This window comes from Carassius carassius, chromosome 11 (assembly GCF_963082965.1).
Source record: "Carassius carassius chromosome 11, fCarCar2.1, whole genome shotgun sequence".
Taxonomy (NCBI): Eukaryota; Metazoa; Chordata; class Actinopteri; order Cypriniformes; family Cyprinidae; genus Carassius; species Carassius carassius.
This window is the reverse complement of record NC_081765.1, coordinates 4,978,529-4,993,443: the sequence shown is the minus strand read 5'-3', so window position 1 is coordinate 4,993,443 and position 14,915 is coordinate 4,978,529. Positions and strand designations below refer to the sequence as shown.

At 36.8% G+C, this 14,915-nt stretch overlaps 1 protein-coding gene across 1 annotated transcript; it reads left to right on the top strand.

The window, feature by feature from the left end:
• The first annotated feature begins 483 nt into the window (after window positions 1-483).
• On the top strand, window positions 484-13,925 carry LOC132152656 (WAS/WASL-interacting protein family member 1-like). The gene is made up of 8 exons (XM_059561439.1): window positions 484-687; window positions 5,334-5,413; window positions 9,334-9,463; window positions 9,620-9,742; window positions 11,161-11,829; window positions 12,700-12,885; window positions 13,546-13,650; window positions 13,862-13,925. Exons 2-8 carry the CDS (start codon window positions 5,366-5,368, stop codon window positions 13,906-13,908), a joined length of 1,308 nt encoding a protein of 435 aa, XP_059417422.1. The 5' UTR covers window positions 484-687; window positions 5,334-5,365; the 3' UTR covers window positions 13,909-13,925.
• The last annotated feature ends 990 nt before the right edge of the window (window positions 13,926-14,915 follow it).

Here is a 14,915-nt window from a genome sequence, read left to right as displayed (position 1 = left end):
GCACCAGCTAACTATAAAAGTTACTGAGCAAAACCGATTCAAGTGAAGTTAAATCTGAGAAAAGCTCCTGCACTATTTGACCATAGACACTCCCTTGTTTTGTATCTAATGAAGTAACATTCAGATATTTAAAATGTCGAAATGCTTTCTGGGACCACTGTAAATCTGTCTTATTTGCACAACACTTCTCTGTTTCAGCCATACATGAGCTCATTTTATATAGATTCATTCACACATTTGTACAAAACTGTGAGGATCACGCTGAGAATATCTGAATCGACAGTGACTCCTGTGCCACTAAATCCATAGATTCAGGATATATTTGCACTAAAATGCACACAGAAGGCTGGTTTTAAGTGCAAGCTCATTGTGAGCAGCAGGCGAGACCAGCGTCAGCTCTGTTTTCTCCAAATGAGTCATTTAGTTCTTGTTTCTGGTCATGTTCTCAGTAGCTGGAGTTCATAAGAGGCCTGGCCTGGCTAATCTTACTCTTTCGCATGACACTCTGTGAGGAAACACGTGTGGTCACAATCGTTTGCATGCTGCGATCATCAGCTCGCTCTGCTGTATGAAAAGCTCTTCGCCGCACCACTGCAGACTCTTAATTGGTCTGTGAGTCACAGATAGGAAGTGCAACACAACTTTTCACAATCCCTTGGATCTGGTGGCTTTAAATGCCCGACACAGGTGAGTCTTTCTTTAAGTGTAGAAATGAAGGAGTGAAGCTTGTGAGGGATCGATGCAGGGTCTGTAAAGGCTAGTGAGCATCCCTTGCTGAATGAAAGTTGGTGTTTCGATTTTTGTTTTTCTTGTTTTCCTCACGCTGCTGCTTCTCTAACAGTGCTCAACCACAAAGGAAACTCAACAGAGGAAATGTAGCTCACTTACGGTTTTCACACAGCTTATGAACAAGACTGAAATAACTGTTTACTTGCTGTTTTATCTTGCCTTTCACTTTATAAAACAGCATTTTCAATACAAAGCATGTGCATCTTTGAATGTTACATCTGTAATAACGGTTTCTCTTTAACAGCTAGCAAATGGAGAACAGGATACACTTGTCTTTGAATAAAAAAACGTATTATATTGCAGCACACTTGTCCTTACAGAGCCATGTTAAATATCATTTTCACAATTTTGGGCGTCATTCAGAGTTTTTGAAACAAAATAATATTTTTATTAAGGAATGATGTACTAAAAATGGTTCAAAGTGACAGTAAAGACTTTTAAATTGTTCAAAAAAAGAAAACAACTGTCAAATAAAAGTTGTTCTTTTGAATTTTCTATTCATTTTAGAACCTGCAAAAAAAAGGGTTATGGTTTCAACAAAAATATAAAGGAGCACAACTATTTTCAGCAAATCAGTATATTAGAATTATTTCTGAAGGATCATGTGACATTGAGACTTCGTAATGATGCTAAAAATTCAGCTTTGATCACAGGAATAAATTATAATAAAAAAAAAAAATTTGAATTGTAATATTATTTCACAATATTACAGTTTTAATAATTTCAGCCTTCTTTCAAAAACATAAAAAAAAATATTTCTGACCCCAAACTTTTGAATGCTAGTGTCAGCATGACAAATCAATAATTCAAAATATAAAAAATTGTTACTTAGAACATTCAATTAAAAAAAAAAGTGACAAAAAAGTGAATGTGACGTCACATACAGCCACATATGGTGACCCATTCTCAGAATTCGTGCTCTGCATTTAACCCATCCAAAGTACGTACGTGTACACACACACACACACACACACACACACACACACACACACAGTGGGCATCATTTATGCTGCAGTGCCCGAGAAGCAGTCAAACCCGCAACCTGAGGGTTAGGAATCAAACTCTCTAACCACTAGGCCACGACTTCCCCCTTATATATTTATAAGAAGTATTGAATATTATTAATCTATTTAAAGTCTTACAGTCTGCACTAGCAACAGTCACCTGAGCTAAACAGTTCACATCACCTGAAAAACTCATTCCAATCAACACAACTCTTAACACATGGCTCAAAACAGGCTCAACACTACACACAACCCTCACTGAGATAACACACACACTGTCACTCAGAACACACTGAGAGGAAAAACACTAGCATCAAACACCAATACAGAAAATACTTACTTTTCATCTTAATGTGTTTGAACTATTTCAGTGACTTCATACAAAGTCATATTTTCTTCAAAGAAAAGAGTGACAGTCTTTCACATGATTTATTTGCATTTTTAGAACATAATTCTTTAAGGTAAATGAAAATTAGCAGTTTGCTTCAATAGTTTGTAGTAATTTACAGAATTACAGTAATGAGAAAAAAAGGTAGAAACTAAAAGTACATACTGTAATTCGAACAAATAATTTTCAGGGCTAACCCTGAAATTGCAATCAGCAGTGTTTGAAATCTATTCTGTTTTGAATGTGTGCTTCACAGTTTTGACAGCAGTGTGTTAGCATTTGAACAAAGTACTGTAAATCCACAGCAACCGAAAAAAACTGTAAATGGGTCACTGAATACTGCAAAGAGCATCACACTGGTGTTAGCTAAGCTCAAATTACTGCAAAATTGAGCATTATATTACTATACTAAATACTGTATACATACATATATACAGGTGCTTCTCAATAAATTAGTATGTTGTGGAAAAATTCATTTATTTCAGTAATTCAACTCAAATTGTGAAACTTGTGTATTAAATTCAGTTCACACAGACTGAAGTAGATCTTTTAATTGTGATGATTTTGGCTCACATTTAACAAAACACATCAATTCACGATTTCAACAAATTAGAATACTTCATAAGACCAATTAAAAAAAAACATGTTTAGTGAATTGTTGGCCTTCTGGAAAGTATGTTCATTTACTGTACATGTGCTCAATACTTGGTAGGGTCTCGTTTTCCTTTAATTACTGCCTCAATTCAGCGTGGCCTGGAGGTGATCAGTTTGTGGCACTGCTGAGATGGTCTGGAAACCCAGGTTTCTTTGACAGTGGCCTTCAGCTCTTCTGCATTGTTTAGTCTCTTGTTTCTCATCTTCCACTTGACATTAGCCCATAGATTCTCTCTGAGGTTCAGGTCTGGTGAGTTTGCTGGTCAGTCAAGCACACAAACACCATGGTCATTTAACCAACTCTTGGTGATTTTAGCAGTGTGGGCAGGTGCCAAATCCTGCTGGAAAATGAAATCAGCATCTTCAAAATGCTGGTCAGCAGAAGGAAGCATGAAGTGCTCCAAAATTTCTTGGTAAACAGGTGCAGTGACTTTGGTTTTCAAAAACACAATGGACCAACACCAGCAGATGTCATTGCAGCCCAAATCATCACAGACTGTGGAAACTTAACACTGGACTTCAAGCAACTTGGGCTATCAGCTTCTCCACCTTCCTCCAGACTCTAGGACCTTGATTTCCAAATGAAATACAAAACTTGCTCTCATCTGAAAAGAGGACTTTGGACCACTGAGCAACAGTCCAGTTCTTCTTCTCCTTAGCCCAGGTAAGATGCCTCTGATGTTGTCTGTGGTTCAGTAAATCTCTTGACACATCTTGACACATCTGTGTGTGGTGGCTTGATGCCTTGACCCCAGTCTCAGTCCATTCCTTGTGAAGTTCACTCAAATTCTTGAATCATTTTTGCTTGACAATCCTCATAATGCTGCTGTTCTCTTGGTTGGGTTTGCATCTTTTTCTTCCACGCTTTTTCCTTCCAATCAACTTTCTGTTAACATGCTTGGATACAGCACTCTGTGAACAGCCAGCTTCGTTGGCAATGAATGTTTGTGGCTTACCCTCCTTGTGAAGAGTGTCAATGATTGTCTTCTGGACAACTGTCAGATCAGCAGTCTTCTCCGTGATTGTGTAGCCTAGTGAACCAAACTCAGAGACAATTTTGAAGGCTCAGGAAACCTTTGCAGGTGTTTTGAGTTGATTAGCTGATTGGCATGTCACCATATTCTAATTAGTGGTGGGTTTTTGTTAAATGTGAGCCAAAATCATTAGAATTTAAAGGCACCAAAGACTTAAACTATTTCAGTCTATGTGCACTGCATTTATTTAATACACAAGTTTCACAATTTGAGTTGAACTACTGAAATAAATTAACTTTTCCACAACATTCTAATTTATTGAGATGCACCTGTATATATGTATATATATATGTGTGTGTGTGTGTGTGTGTGTGTTGTGTGAAAATAGGCCACATCGCAGGGCGTTGAAGTGAACATGTACTGGATTGTTCACGGACCGTCTGAAGGTCATTGCATAATCTGCAGTGCAGTTGCAAATTAAGCATATGTCTGTGTTTGGACCATCTTTCTCGCTGAAGAGAGAGATGTGGAGCGTGTTTAACAGCGAGCTGCTCTCCGAACAGCAGAGCAATGTTTATTTCTGCGAGTGTCAGGAAGTCTTTGCCCTCAGTGCGTTCACTAGAGAAGCAGAAAAGAGCTTTTGACACTTTAGCAACTGTCTTACAGTATTGAAGTGTAAAAGTGGTAAAATTGCTTCTCTTTTTATCACACTGATATAAAGAGAATAAGCTTTAGCATTCCTGAAGATCAAAATAAAATCTATTGCTCACATGTTGAACACGTAGCCAGTATTTGCTGTGATGTTCCTCTGATGTACTGACTCGTTGCCTGTGTGTTGGTAAGCGATTGCGAGGGCGTTGTAGGTTAACGGGGTGAATGTTGGGTGTTATGTAGGTAGTGTTGGTCATGGTTTTTTGTGTGGTTCTTGTGTTTTTCAGTAGCAGTTCTGCTGTTAAAAGGAAATGAGTGGAACAGTGCCACTAAAGCTACTTCAAACTTAAGAAACTCACCCAGCATGGAATGCATGTACAATATTCACAGCGTTGCACATGAGTGATCAGCTCATACCTGTCGCCCGCTCAGCTATGAATAGCCCTTATTATAAAAGTCTTCCTGCTGCTGCTGGTCTATGCAACATCAACCCAATTTTTTTTTCTTTCCTAAAAATACATACCTGGGTTGAAACTGAGCAAAATATAATCATGTGATAATTCTTTGTAGCAAATAATCACATTTGTATTTATTTCGATATTTCATGTGTCACCTTAAGATAGTGAACCCCTGCTGTTGTGTTACTTTCATATGGGTGTATTAAACTACAAAAGGTTAAGTTTAAAGTGTATAAATATGTGCCTATCGTGTGATATAATGAATGTTACTTTGCAACTTACTGGAAATTGGAACAAAACCACTTGAAGATGAGGCATGCATCTTCAGTTGAAGTGCTAGTTTGACACTTGCTCCTCCTATAAGCTTGCCTGTTGTTGATTGGCTGTTAATGATGTTTTATTTGTGTGCTCTCAGTCTTTTAGGTTAGAAAAGAAAGAAAAGGAAGCATGCCTGGACCACCGCCTCCTCCTGGCCCTCCTCCAACCTTTTCACAGGTATGACACTGTTGTTCACATGTGATGATTAGCTTAACTTGTTCACTGGTTTTCAAGTAACAGCTTCAATTGTGCTTGAAAATGAAAGGTTTTAATAAGTTTTGTGACCAACTCAAGATTCTAACTTGCAGTGTTGGAGAGTAACTAGTTACATGTAACGGCGTTACGTAATTTAATTACAAAATTATAGTAACTGTAATTAGTTACAGTTACTAAGAAAAAAATAGTAATTAAATTACAGTTACTTATGAAATTTTTTACGATTACAAAGGGGATTACATTTGAATATTTACACACATCCAAATACAGATTTAACTGATTTCTTTCCCAAATTGCACTGACTATTCTGAGACATACCGCCCTAATAATTTCCGGGATGCGGAAACACAGTCTGGTTCGTAGAATCCAGTCATAAAAACGGAATGCCTAACGCGGACGGAATATGCCACATTTTGGATGACTAAATCAAAAGTAGGTCAGTACACTTGAATCAAAACATGACATGGACTACTGTCTGTGAATATTAAGCCCCAAAAATGCAATATATGACTTGCACATTCTGCGTGTCTGTGGAAATCAGGCGCGGACTGGACACCGGGAGAACCGGGACAATTTCGGGGGCCTGGCAGCCGATTTTGCCCTCTATTTAATATCATTATTGTATAATTGCCTGCCGAATGTACTAAAGCGATCATTTGCGAATCCGCCATTTGATAATTAAATCTCTAATAAGTCATGAAGTGTTAGTCATGACCAGGGCCAGATTAACACTTTGTTGTACCCTGGGCAACAATATTCAAGGGCCCCATCATCACGACCCCAGGATCACCATAATATGGTCATATACAGAATATATTACTGTAATATACAGTAAATATACTCAATACTTCAAATTCTAACTGTCATCAGGTGTATTTTGATTTACAAATATTTAAATGCTCATAGAACTACAAATGCACTACTATGTCCCCTATCAAAGACATTCACTCACATATGATGCTATGAAAACAAAACATCAGCATCTGTATAATCTGGTAAAATTGACCCCACTACATTGAGAGGGAGGGAAATATCCTCCATTTTCACAAAAATGAATAAATAAGCAACCACTTTCAAACCATTGTTTATTTAACAACATTTATTCCCAATAGAAATGTATTGAATTGATATAGCTATAACAGAAGACCACAGACAACACATCAAGAAACATTTTGGTCCTCAGCTCATTTTAAGCAGAAATCACCCTGACAGGGTGACCCTGTCTCCTCAGAATTCAACAAGGCAATCAAGTTATTAGTCCAACACAAACAATTTAAAATCTGTCAGTTATCCCTCCACAACAATATACAGCATTTTAATAAAGCTGGCACCTCAAGGAAAAAATAAATAAATAAAATGCAGTATCACTGTTATCTGCTCATAAACATTTTTATCCTAAGCTCATTTTAACTTGTTTTAAAATAGAACAACAACATATCACAGCACAATTAACCAGTTAAACATTGTAGTGCTACATAAACATTTAGAAATCTGTCAATTTCTCTGAAGAAGACGAGACAGAAATAAATGCTACATAATCTGGCAAAACACACAATTTTAGTCCTAAATAATGAGGAAGTGCATGTTTGAATTTGAAATGCCTTCATTTGGCAAACACATCTTACAATGGCTTTTTTCTGGACTTTGACTGTGCAAACTGGTGTACAGTATAACATCTTCAAAATCAAGGCCACTAACAAGTTCATGTCCAATAGCTAAAATAGAAAGTGCAGAGCCGTGTCTGTGACACAATTTCTCTCTAGAAGACAAGATAAAAATAAATACTACAAAACCTGGCAAAACACACAATTTTAATCCTAAATAATGAGGAAGTGCATGTTTGCTTTCATTTGGCATCTTGTAGAAAAGTCCTGGCTAGCTGAGTTGTCCTCGTCGTTGACGGAAGCTGACTTAACAGAACTGTCGGCAACATTAACAGGAGTGAAGAAATTACCTATTTTAGGTATATACTTTACATTTTCTGCGTTTCTGATGTCCTTTTCCTTTTTTAATTTCCGGTCCGCGCTCCCACTTAGCTTCTCCATGTCAGATTTTTTTCTGTTGTAGCAACGCCTGACGTAACCCGCTCGGCGTAACATTTGACACACCTCATGCGGACTGACCAATGAGGAGAGGGTCTTAACTTGAGGCCCTCTCTTCATTGGTCAGTCCGCATGAGACTGACTCTCAACCGCTCTCAACTCACGTTCAAAGTCATAGGCAGCGCAGCGTCTCTCTGTGCAGCGCAAAAGCCCGTGTTGACAGTTTGTTTAATGTAAAGCGGGAGATTACCAGATACAGTATTTTGCTCGTGCCCTTGCTGCCCTGGGCCCTTTAGAGGTCTTGGGGCCCTGGGCAATTGCCCAGTTGCCCGTATGGTTAATCCGGCCCTGGTCATGACTCGCGCGCTCTCCGCGCCTCCGCCAAACGGTTTGGATCAGACTCAGAGTAATCAATGAGAGAGAGAGAGAGAGAGAGACAGACAGAGAGAGAGAGAAGGAGAGAGAGAGAGAGAGAGACAGACAGAGAGAGAGAGAGAGAGAGAGAGAGGACTGCTGGAGCAGAGAAGCAGAACTCCTGTTCAGGGTTTCAGGTCAGTTTCATCTGTAAAGATGCTTTTTTGTCTTTGTTTTTTATTTATTTAATCAAGCAGCAGCACGTTGCTCATCAGTCATTACTCAAAATACTATATAAAGGACATCATTATTATCTGTTGTAATGATACAGTAGGAATTTATCTGAAAAAAAATTCCGATTTTTTTTATAGGTTTAGGGGGAGCTACGACAGACAACAACACAACCCTTACGAAAATTAACATTTTAATATTTAACTATAAATCCAGAGAAGATGGATTTACAAAAATGTAAAATTATTTTACAAATGTATTTATTTAAAAATAAATACAAATCCATTTGCAAAAAAACAAAAAAACAAAACATGGTTATTTTACTTTTATATAGGCTAATAAAAGCATGGTTAATTTTTGTAAGGGAAAAATATGACTCGTGTACAGTATTAGGATTTTTCTATAAAGATATTGTATTGTAGAGTATTGTATTGTAAAGTATAGTTTTGTTCAATCTTGAGTATTAAAGTCATGAGAGAGATGGATAACGGCAAAATAAAGAGACTGAAGAGAAAAATGGAAGTGAAGGTGCAGTTCAGGAGAGAACTTTTAATTATTTTGCATGTCCCCAAATTAAAGATTTAAACCTTTTTTATGTCAGGTCCATACAAAAAATAGTTTTGTCCATGAATTTGTTTGTATGAGTTTGAATTTTCCAGTCTGAATGTTTTTCCCAGTCCGCCCCTCCTGTAAATTAATGGCAAAGACATGGTTTCATTTACTACACATAGGCCTACTGAAGCTCGCAGTGTTTTCAACCCCTGCCGCCTCAATATAGGAGTACACGAGCACATAAACATAATTTCTAGAACTGCTTTGTGTCACTTCATGTGCATTTTACTTATTTTGAGAAAACTATCATCATATACAGAGACAGCAGTTTAAAAAAAACACCAATGTTTCAGGAGTTTATTACACAGAATACGTCACATGCTTATTAGATAACTGTATTTAAGTTGATGTATATGCTTTTATTTATTATTCTTTAAATTTCACAAATTTAGAAAAGTAATCAAAAAGTACTCAAAAGTAATTAGTTACATTACTTTAATAAAGTAATTGAAAAAGTTACACTACTATTACATTTTAAACAGGGTAACTTGTAATCTGTAACCTATTACATTTCCAAAGTAACCTTCCCAACACTGCTAACTTGTTACACATTGTTCATCATACAGCTTCAATGAATCACATGACTTGCTGATGGCAATGTGTGTTTCTGGAGCCTGTCTAATACACATTGACTTTCACTAGGCAAACACAGAAAAGCCAAATCTGAGCCGAGGTGAGCAGCAAGGGAGAAATTCTTTACTATCAGATATCAGCAAAGGAGCTCGACTGAAGAAAACCGTCACCAATGATCGCAGCGTCCCAATTCTGGATAGTGAGTTCACCTTGTTTTTTGTAAGACACTTTGTAACATATTGTGTGTGTGTGTGTGTGTGTGTGTGTGTCCTTTATTTTGAGTTTAGAGCTAGACCTTTTGAATAATTCATTCTTATGATTATAATATCTTATGATAGTATTTTTATTTACGCAGAGCCCAAAGGAGGCGGAGGCGGCGGAGGAGGAGGAGGGTTTGGGGGCGGAGCTCCAGGTGGAATGGGTGGACTGTTTCAGGGAGGAATGCCAAGACTGAGATCATCAGGAAACAGAAACAGTGGTAATCATCTAAAATTAATTTATGATTATTTATTACTGCACAAGCCTTACATAAATGGTTGAACTAAAACAAAAAAGGAAAATAATATTACTAATGCTATTTATATTAATCCTATTATTTTTGCATCATTTTGAATTAATTAATTATGATAATGCTATACTATACTATATATACACTATATATATATATATATATATATATATATATATATATATATATATATATATATATATATATATATATATATATATATATATACACACTGGATAATTCTGATTGTTTACTTTTTTATCCTGTTTGCATTGTGACAAAGATTGAAATCAAATGTTTAATACACATTATACTATACTATACTACACTACACTATACTATACTATACTATACTATACTACACTATACTATACTATACTATACTATACTATACTACACTACACTACACTACACTATACTATACTATACTATACTATACTACACTACACTACACTACACTACACTACACTACACTATACTACACTACACTACACTACACTACACTACACTACACTACACTACACTATACTATACTATACTATACTACACTACACTACACTATACTACACTACACTATACTACACTATACTATACTATACTATACTATACTATACAGTATACTACTAATTGTATTTATAATTAAATCCTATTTCATTTAATCATATTTGCATTATGACACAAATTTAAAAGAAATCTCTATACTATACTATACTACACTACACTACACTACACTACACTACACTACACTATACTATACTATACTACACTACACTACACTACACTATACTATACTACACTACACTACACTACACTATACTATACTACACTACACTACACTACACTACACTATACTATACTATACTATACAGTATACTACTAATTGTATTTATAATTAAATCCTATTTCATTTAATCATATTTGCATTATGACACAAATTTAAAAGAAATCTCTATACTATACTATACTATACTACACTACACTACACTACACTACACTATACTATACTATACTATACTACACTACACTATACTATACTATACTATACTATACTATACTATACTGTTTTAATTAAACTTTACATATATAATGTAATAACAATCCGTATCCAATTTATATTTCATTCAAATAAAAATTAGACTATACTATATTACACTATACTCCACTGAACTTTACTGTACTATAATATATATGTAATATATATATAATGTATAGTGTACATATATAGTATATTATATGTAATATAATAATAATATATAATATTCCAAATCCTATAATAATATTCCTAATCCAAATTGAATCCTTATGTTGTTTGAATTGTGACAAAAACTTAAATGTGCTGTATACTTAAAACTTTTCTTCAAGTTCTTTTTTATTTTGTGCCGCTAAAGCAGTCAGACCACCGATGCCTTCAGCGGGGAGATTCCCGACTCCCAGCAGCCCAGCAGGAAGCAGACCCCCGCTCCCAACCGCTGGACGACCTTCTCCTGGGAGGGCCGGACCCCCACCTGTCCCACACTCATCACGCTCAGCCCAGAACAGCTCCCCTAGCGGCCCTCCACCTCTGCCTGGAGCTCGACCGTCCAGCTCCTCACCTTCTGTTCCAGCCCTGAACCAGCCGGGCAGACGTCCAAGCATTCCTCGTCCCCAGAGGGACTCCCAGTCTTCCTTCCCTCCACCCCCAATGCCCGCAAGCGCCCGGCCGCCATTACCCACAATGCCTAGCAGGCCCTCAGATGACTTCCCGCCCCCTCCACCACCCACCGGAGGAAGCAGAGCATCATTTTCTCGAGATGGACCATTACCACCACCACCACCTTCAACTGAGAGTAAACCATTAAGTTCTCAGAGGCCTATGAGTAATCCGCCTCCATCCTTACCTCCAGGAAGAGGAGGAGGGCTCCCGCCCATCCCACCATCCCCACGGGACGATCCATACACTAGAGGCCCTTCGAGAAACAGCCTTCCTCCTCCACCACCGACTGGACGCTCCAGCCCACTGCCACCTCCACCCACTGAGAGGCCGCCTCCATCAGGACGGAGCCCATCCATACGCTCAGGTATGAGGAAGGACATTCCTGTTTTCAGTACACATGGTTCTAAAGCAGCTTTAAAGAAAATCATGATGTTAATGTTTACAATATCTTAATAGCTTCATACCTTATAGATGCATTTAGCAGATAAAAAAATGAGGCATTTGAGATTTACTATATTTGTCACTTTACTGTATGTCTGTAGATAAAGTTTGATATATAATATAACTGTATATAAAGACCTGAGTGATAATATAGTTACATTTTGTGACAATATTAAGAGTCAAGCAGGTGAGATTTGCTATAGTTTATACATTTGTATTTATAAAAATGCAAAATACACCACCGTTCAAAGGTTTTTGGGTCGGGGTTATTTTTGTCTTTTTTCATGTTTTTGACTCTTATGCTCACCAAGGCTGCATTTATTTGATCAAAAATACCGTAAAATCAGTAATACTGTGAAATATGTATTGTCTCCCCTTTTACTGACCACAAAGTAGGAATTACACTGCACCTAAAAATTGTAAGATCTAAATGAACTGATTTGATCAAAAAATTATATTTAGCATCATTAAATCAACCAAAATGCATGGATTTATACACATACAACTATTTTCATAGGTTAAATCGAGTGGAAATAGCTCTACAAAATAATAATTGAAGGTTACCACTTTTCACAGAGTAGTATTAGTAACAATTATGCTATAATAAATGCTTTTAATTATATATTTAATTGTATATAATTAACGCTTTTAAAATGTTCACAGTTTTCCAGCTGACTGAAACATGCATTTACCTGCAGACACTTGGTTCAAAAGACTGTTTTGAGGTTTAGGAGTGAGAAATTGTTTTGTTATTATGTGGACTCCTCATTATGTGACTGGATGTTCCCTCCAGGTCCTTTCCCACCTCCACCCACTGGAGGAGCAGGCAGAGGAGTGTCTCCCCCCTTACCTCCTCCCAATCGTCCCGGTGGATCAGGCAGACCCTCTCTACCCCCAGAGCCGTCCAGAGAGCCCAGCTTCCCCCCACCACCACCCGACACCATCAATGGCTTCCAGTGCCCTCCAGCACCTGCCACAGGTATGACTGACACACACACACACACACACACACACACACACACACACACACACACACACACCTGCTGAGGAGAGAGACAGACAACCTATAGGTCAACAATACAGAAGCCACTGAGTTTAAAGTCAAAGAGAGGCATTTCTTCACAATTCTTGCAAATGAAGTAGGTTTTCTAGGACAGAAGAAAACATTCAATAAAAAATAGTGTTGGGCCGTTCAACAAGATTTTACTTAAAGGTATAGTTCACCCAAAAATGGCACCTCTGTCATCATTTACTCACACTCAAGTGTTTCCAAATTTCTTTTTTTCTGTGAAATGTAAAAAAAAAAAGTGATATTTTGAAAATGCCGGCATTGGTAATCAAACCGTTTTGGTGCATATTCATTGTATGGACAAAAAATACAATGGAAGTCAGTGGGCACTGAAACATTTCGATTTGTGCAGAAGAATGAAAGTAAGGATTGGAATGATGAGTGGGTGAGTTAATGATGATAGAATTGTTATTTTGGGTGAACTATTCCTTTAAAGTCAGTGGATAGCAGACACAGCATGACTTCAATATTAATATTGACTCAATGTGGCTATGAAATGAGTGTTGATATAACTGTTCTTGATTGACTCGGTTTGACTGCACATGTTCTCTTGTATTTCTTTTCCTTTAGATGAGTGGGGGATGAGGTTTTCCTTCCATCCTCTGACTGAATTACCTCCACCAGAGCCGTACGTGTCCTTCTCCAAGTCTTATCCCAGCAAATCTGGCGGCAAAGGTGAGCACTGCAGCATTTTGTGCAGAATTGTGTGTTATTGTTCAGTGTGTGCTATTCATGCTGTCCACTCACAGTGGACTTTTGTTTTTCTGCTTTTACATGTTAACTTGACAAGATTTGCATATTTTTAATGCAATATTTCAGCATTTTAAATTGTCAGAATGGTTCGTTTGATCAGTACAGGATGTGTCTATTTGTATTTGTTTTTCAGGAATAAGAGACAGAGGAGCGCCACCCTTGCCACCAATTCCCAGATGAAACGCTTTTGACATTATGGGATGTTCAACTGCTGAATGTGCCTCAGTAACCCATTTGTGAAAATATGAATGTTTTTAACTTTTTAGTTATATATCCAATTTTTTAAATCACTTTTGCATGCATTTAATCTTTTGGGGAGAGTTTTAAGTAAAAATAGTAAAAATGTATGTCCATAAAGATTAAAGTGCAACCTGTCATCGTCTGAGAAAGTTTGTTTTAATCATTTACACATTTACACAGATGCTATTCTACACATTACCCTATAATTAAAATTATGACAGACACATGCATGTATACAATATAATTTATAATGTATTAATGTTAAATGTGAGATGTTAAAATCAAGAAAGTGTACCAAGGGTTTTCAATGTTTTTCAGGACAAGGACCCCTTAAATGATAGAGCAGGGACCTCCGATACAAAATCTGTCAAGCAGAGCTATAATATACTATTATGATTAAGAAATAAATCATATGTATGTTCAGACAGTAGATTTTTGTTGTTGTACATGCATCACTGCCTGTATATTATATTATATTATTATTATTATATTATGCCTGCCTTTTCATTGTTAAATTTGAGATTTCTGCATCATAACAAGCATGTCGAGATAAAAACCACAATTCATTAGTTTTTGCATATGTAAATTGTTTCAGAGTCATAGCATATATTCTAATTTGACTAGTCAGGATATTTACATTTACCTGAACTTTAGCTTACTTTTTACTAAAACTTAACGTTTTGATTTTACTGTGAGCTGGACAATTAAGAGTCAATTAGTGAAATTAGTGAGTGTTTATGTAATGTGCAAGCAATAACTGTTCTAAAAGTTGTTCTTTTACATTCGTGAACGTTTTTTAAGCTATTTAATAAGAGTCTGCATTCACTTTTCTTACGCAGAAACTGCTCAAATGGCCCAAACAAAGTAGTCAATATATCAAATCAAACCAAATCTAACCAAACCAAATCAGCAGTACGCTTGATAATCCTTTATTTGGAGAAATGCTG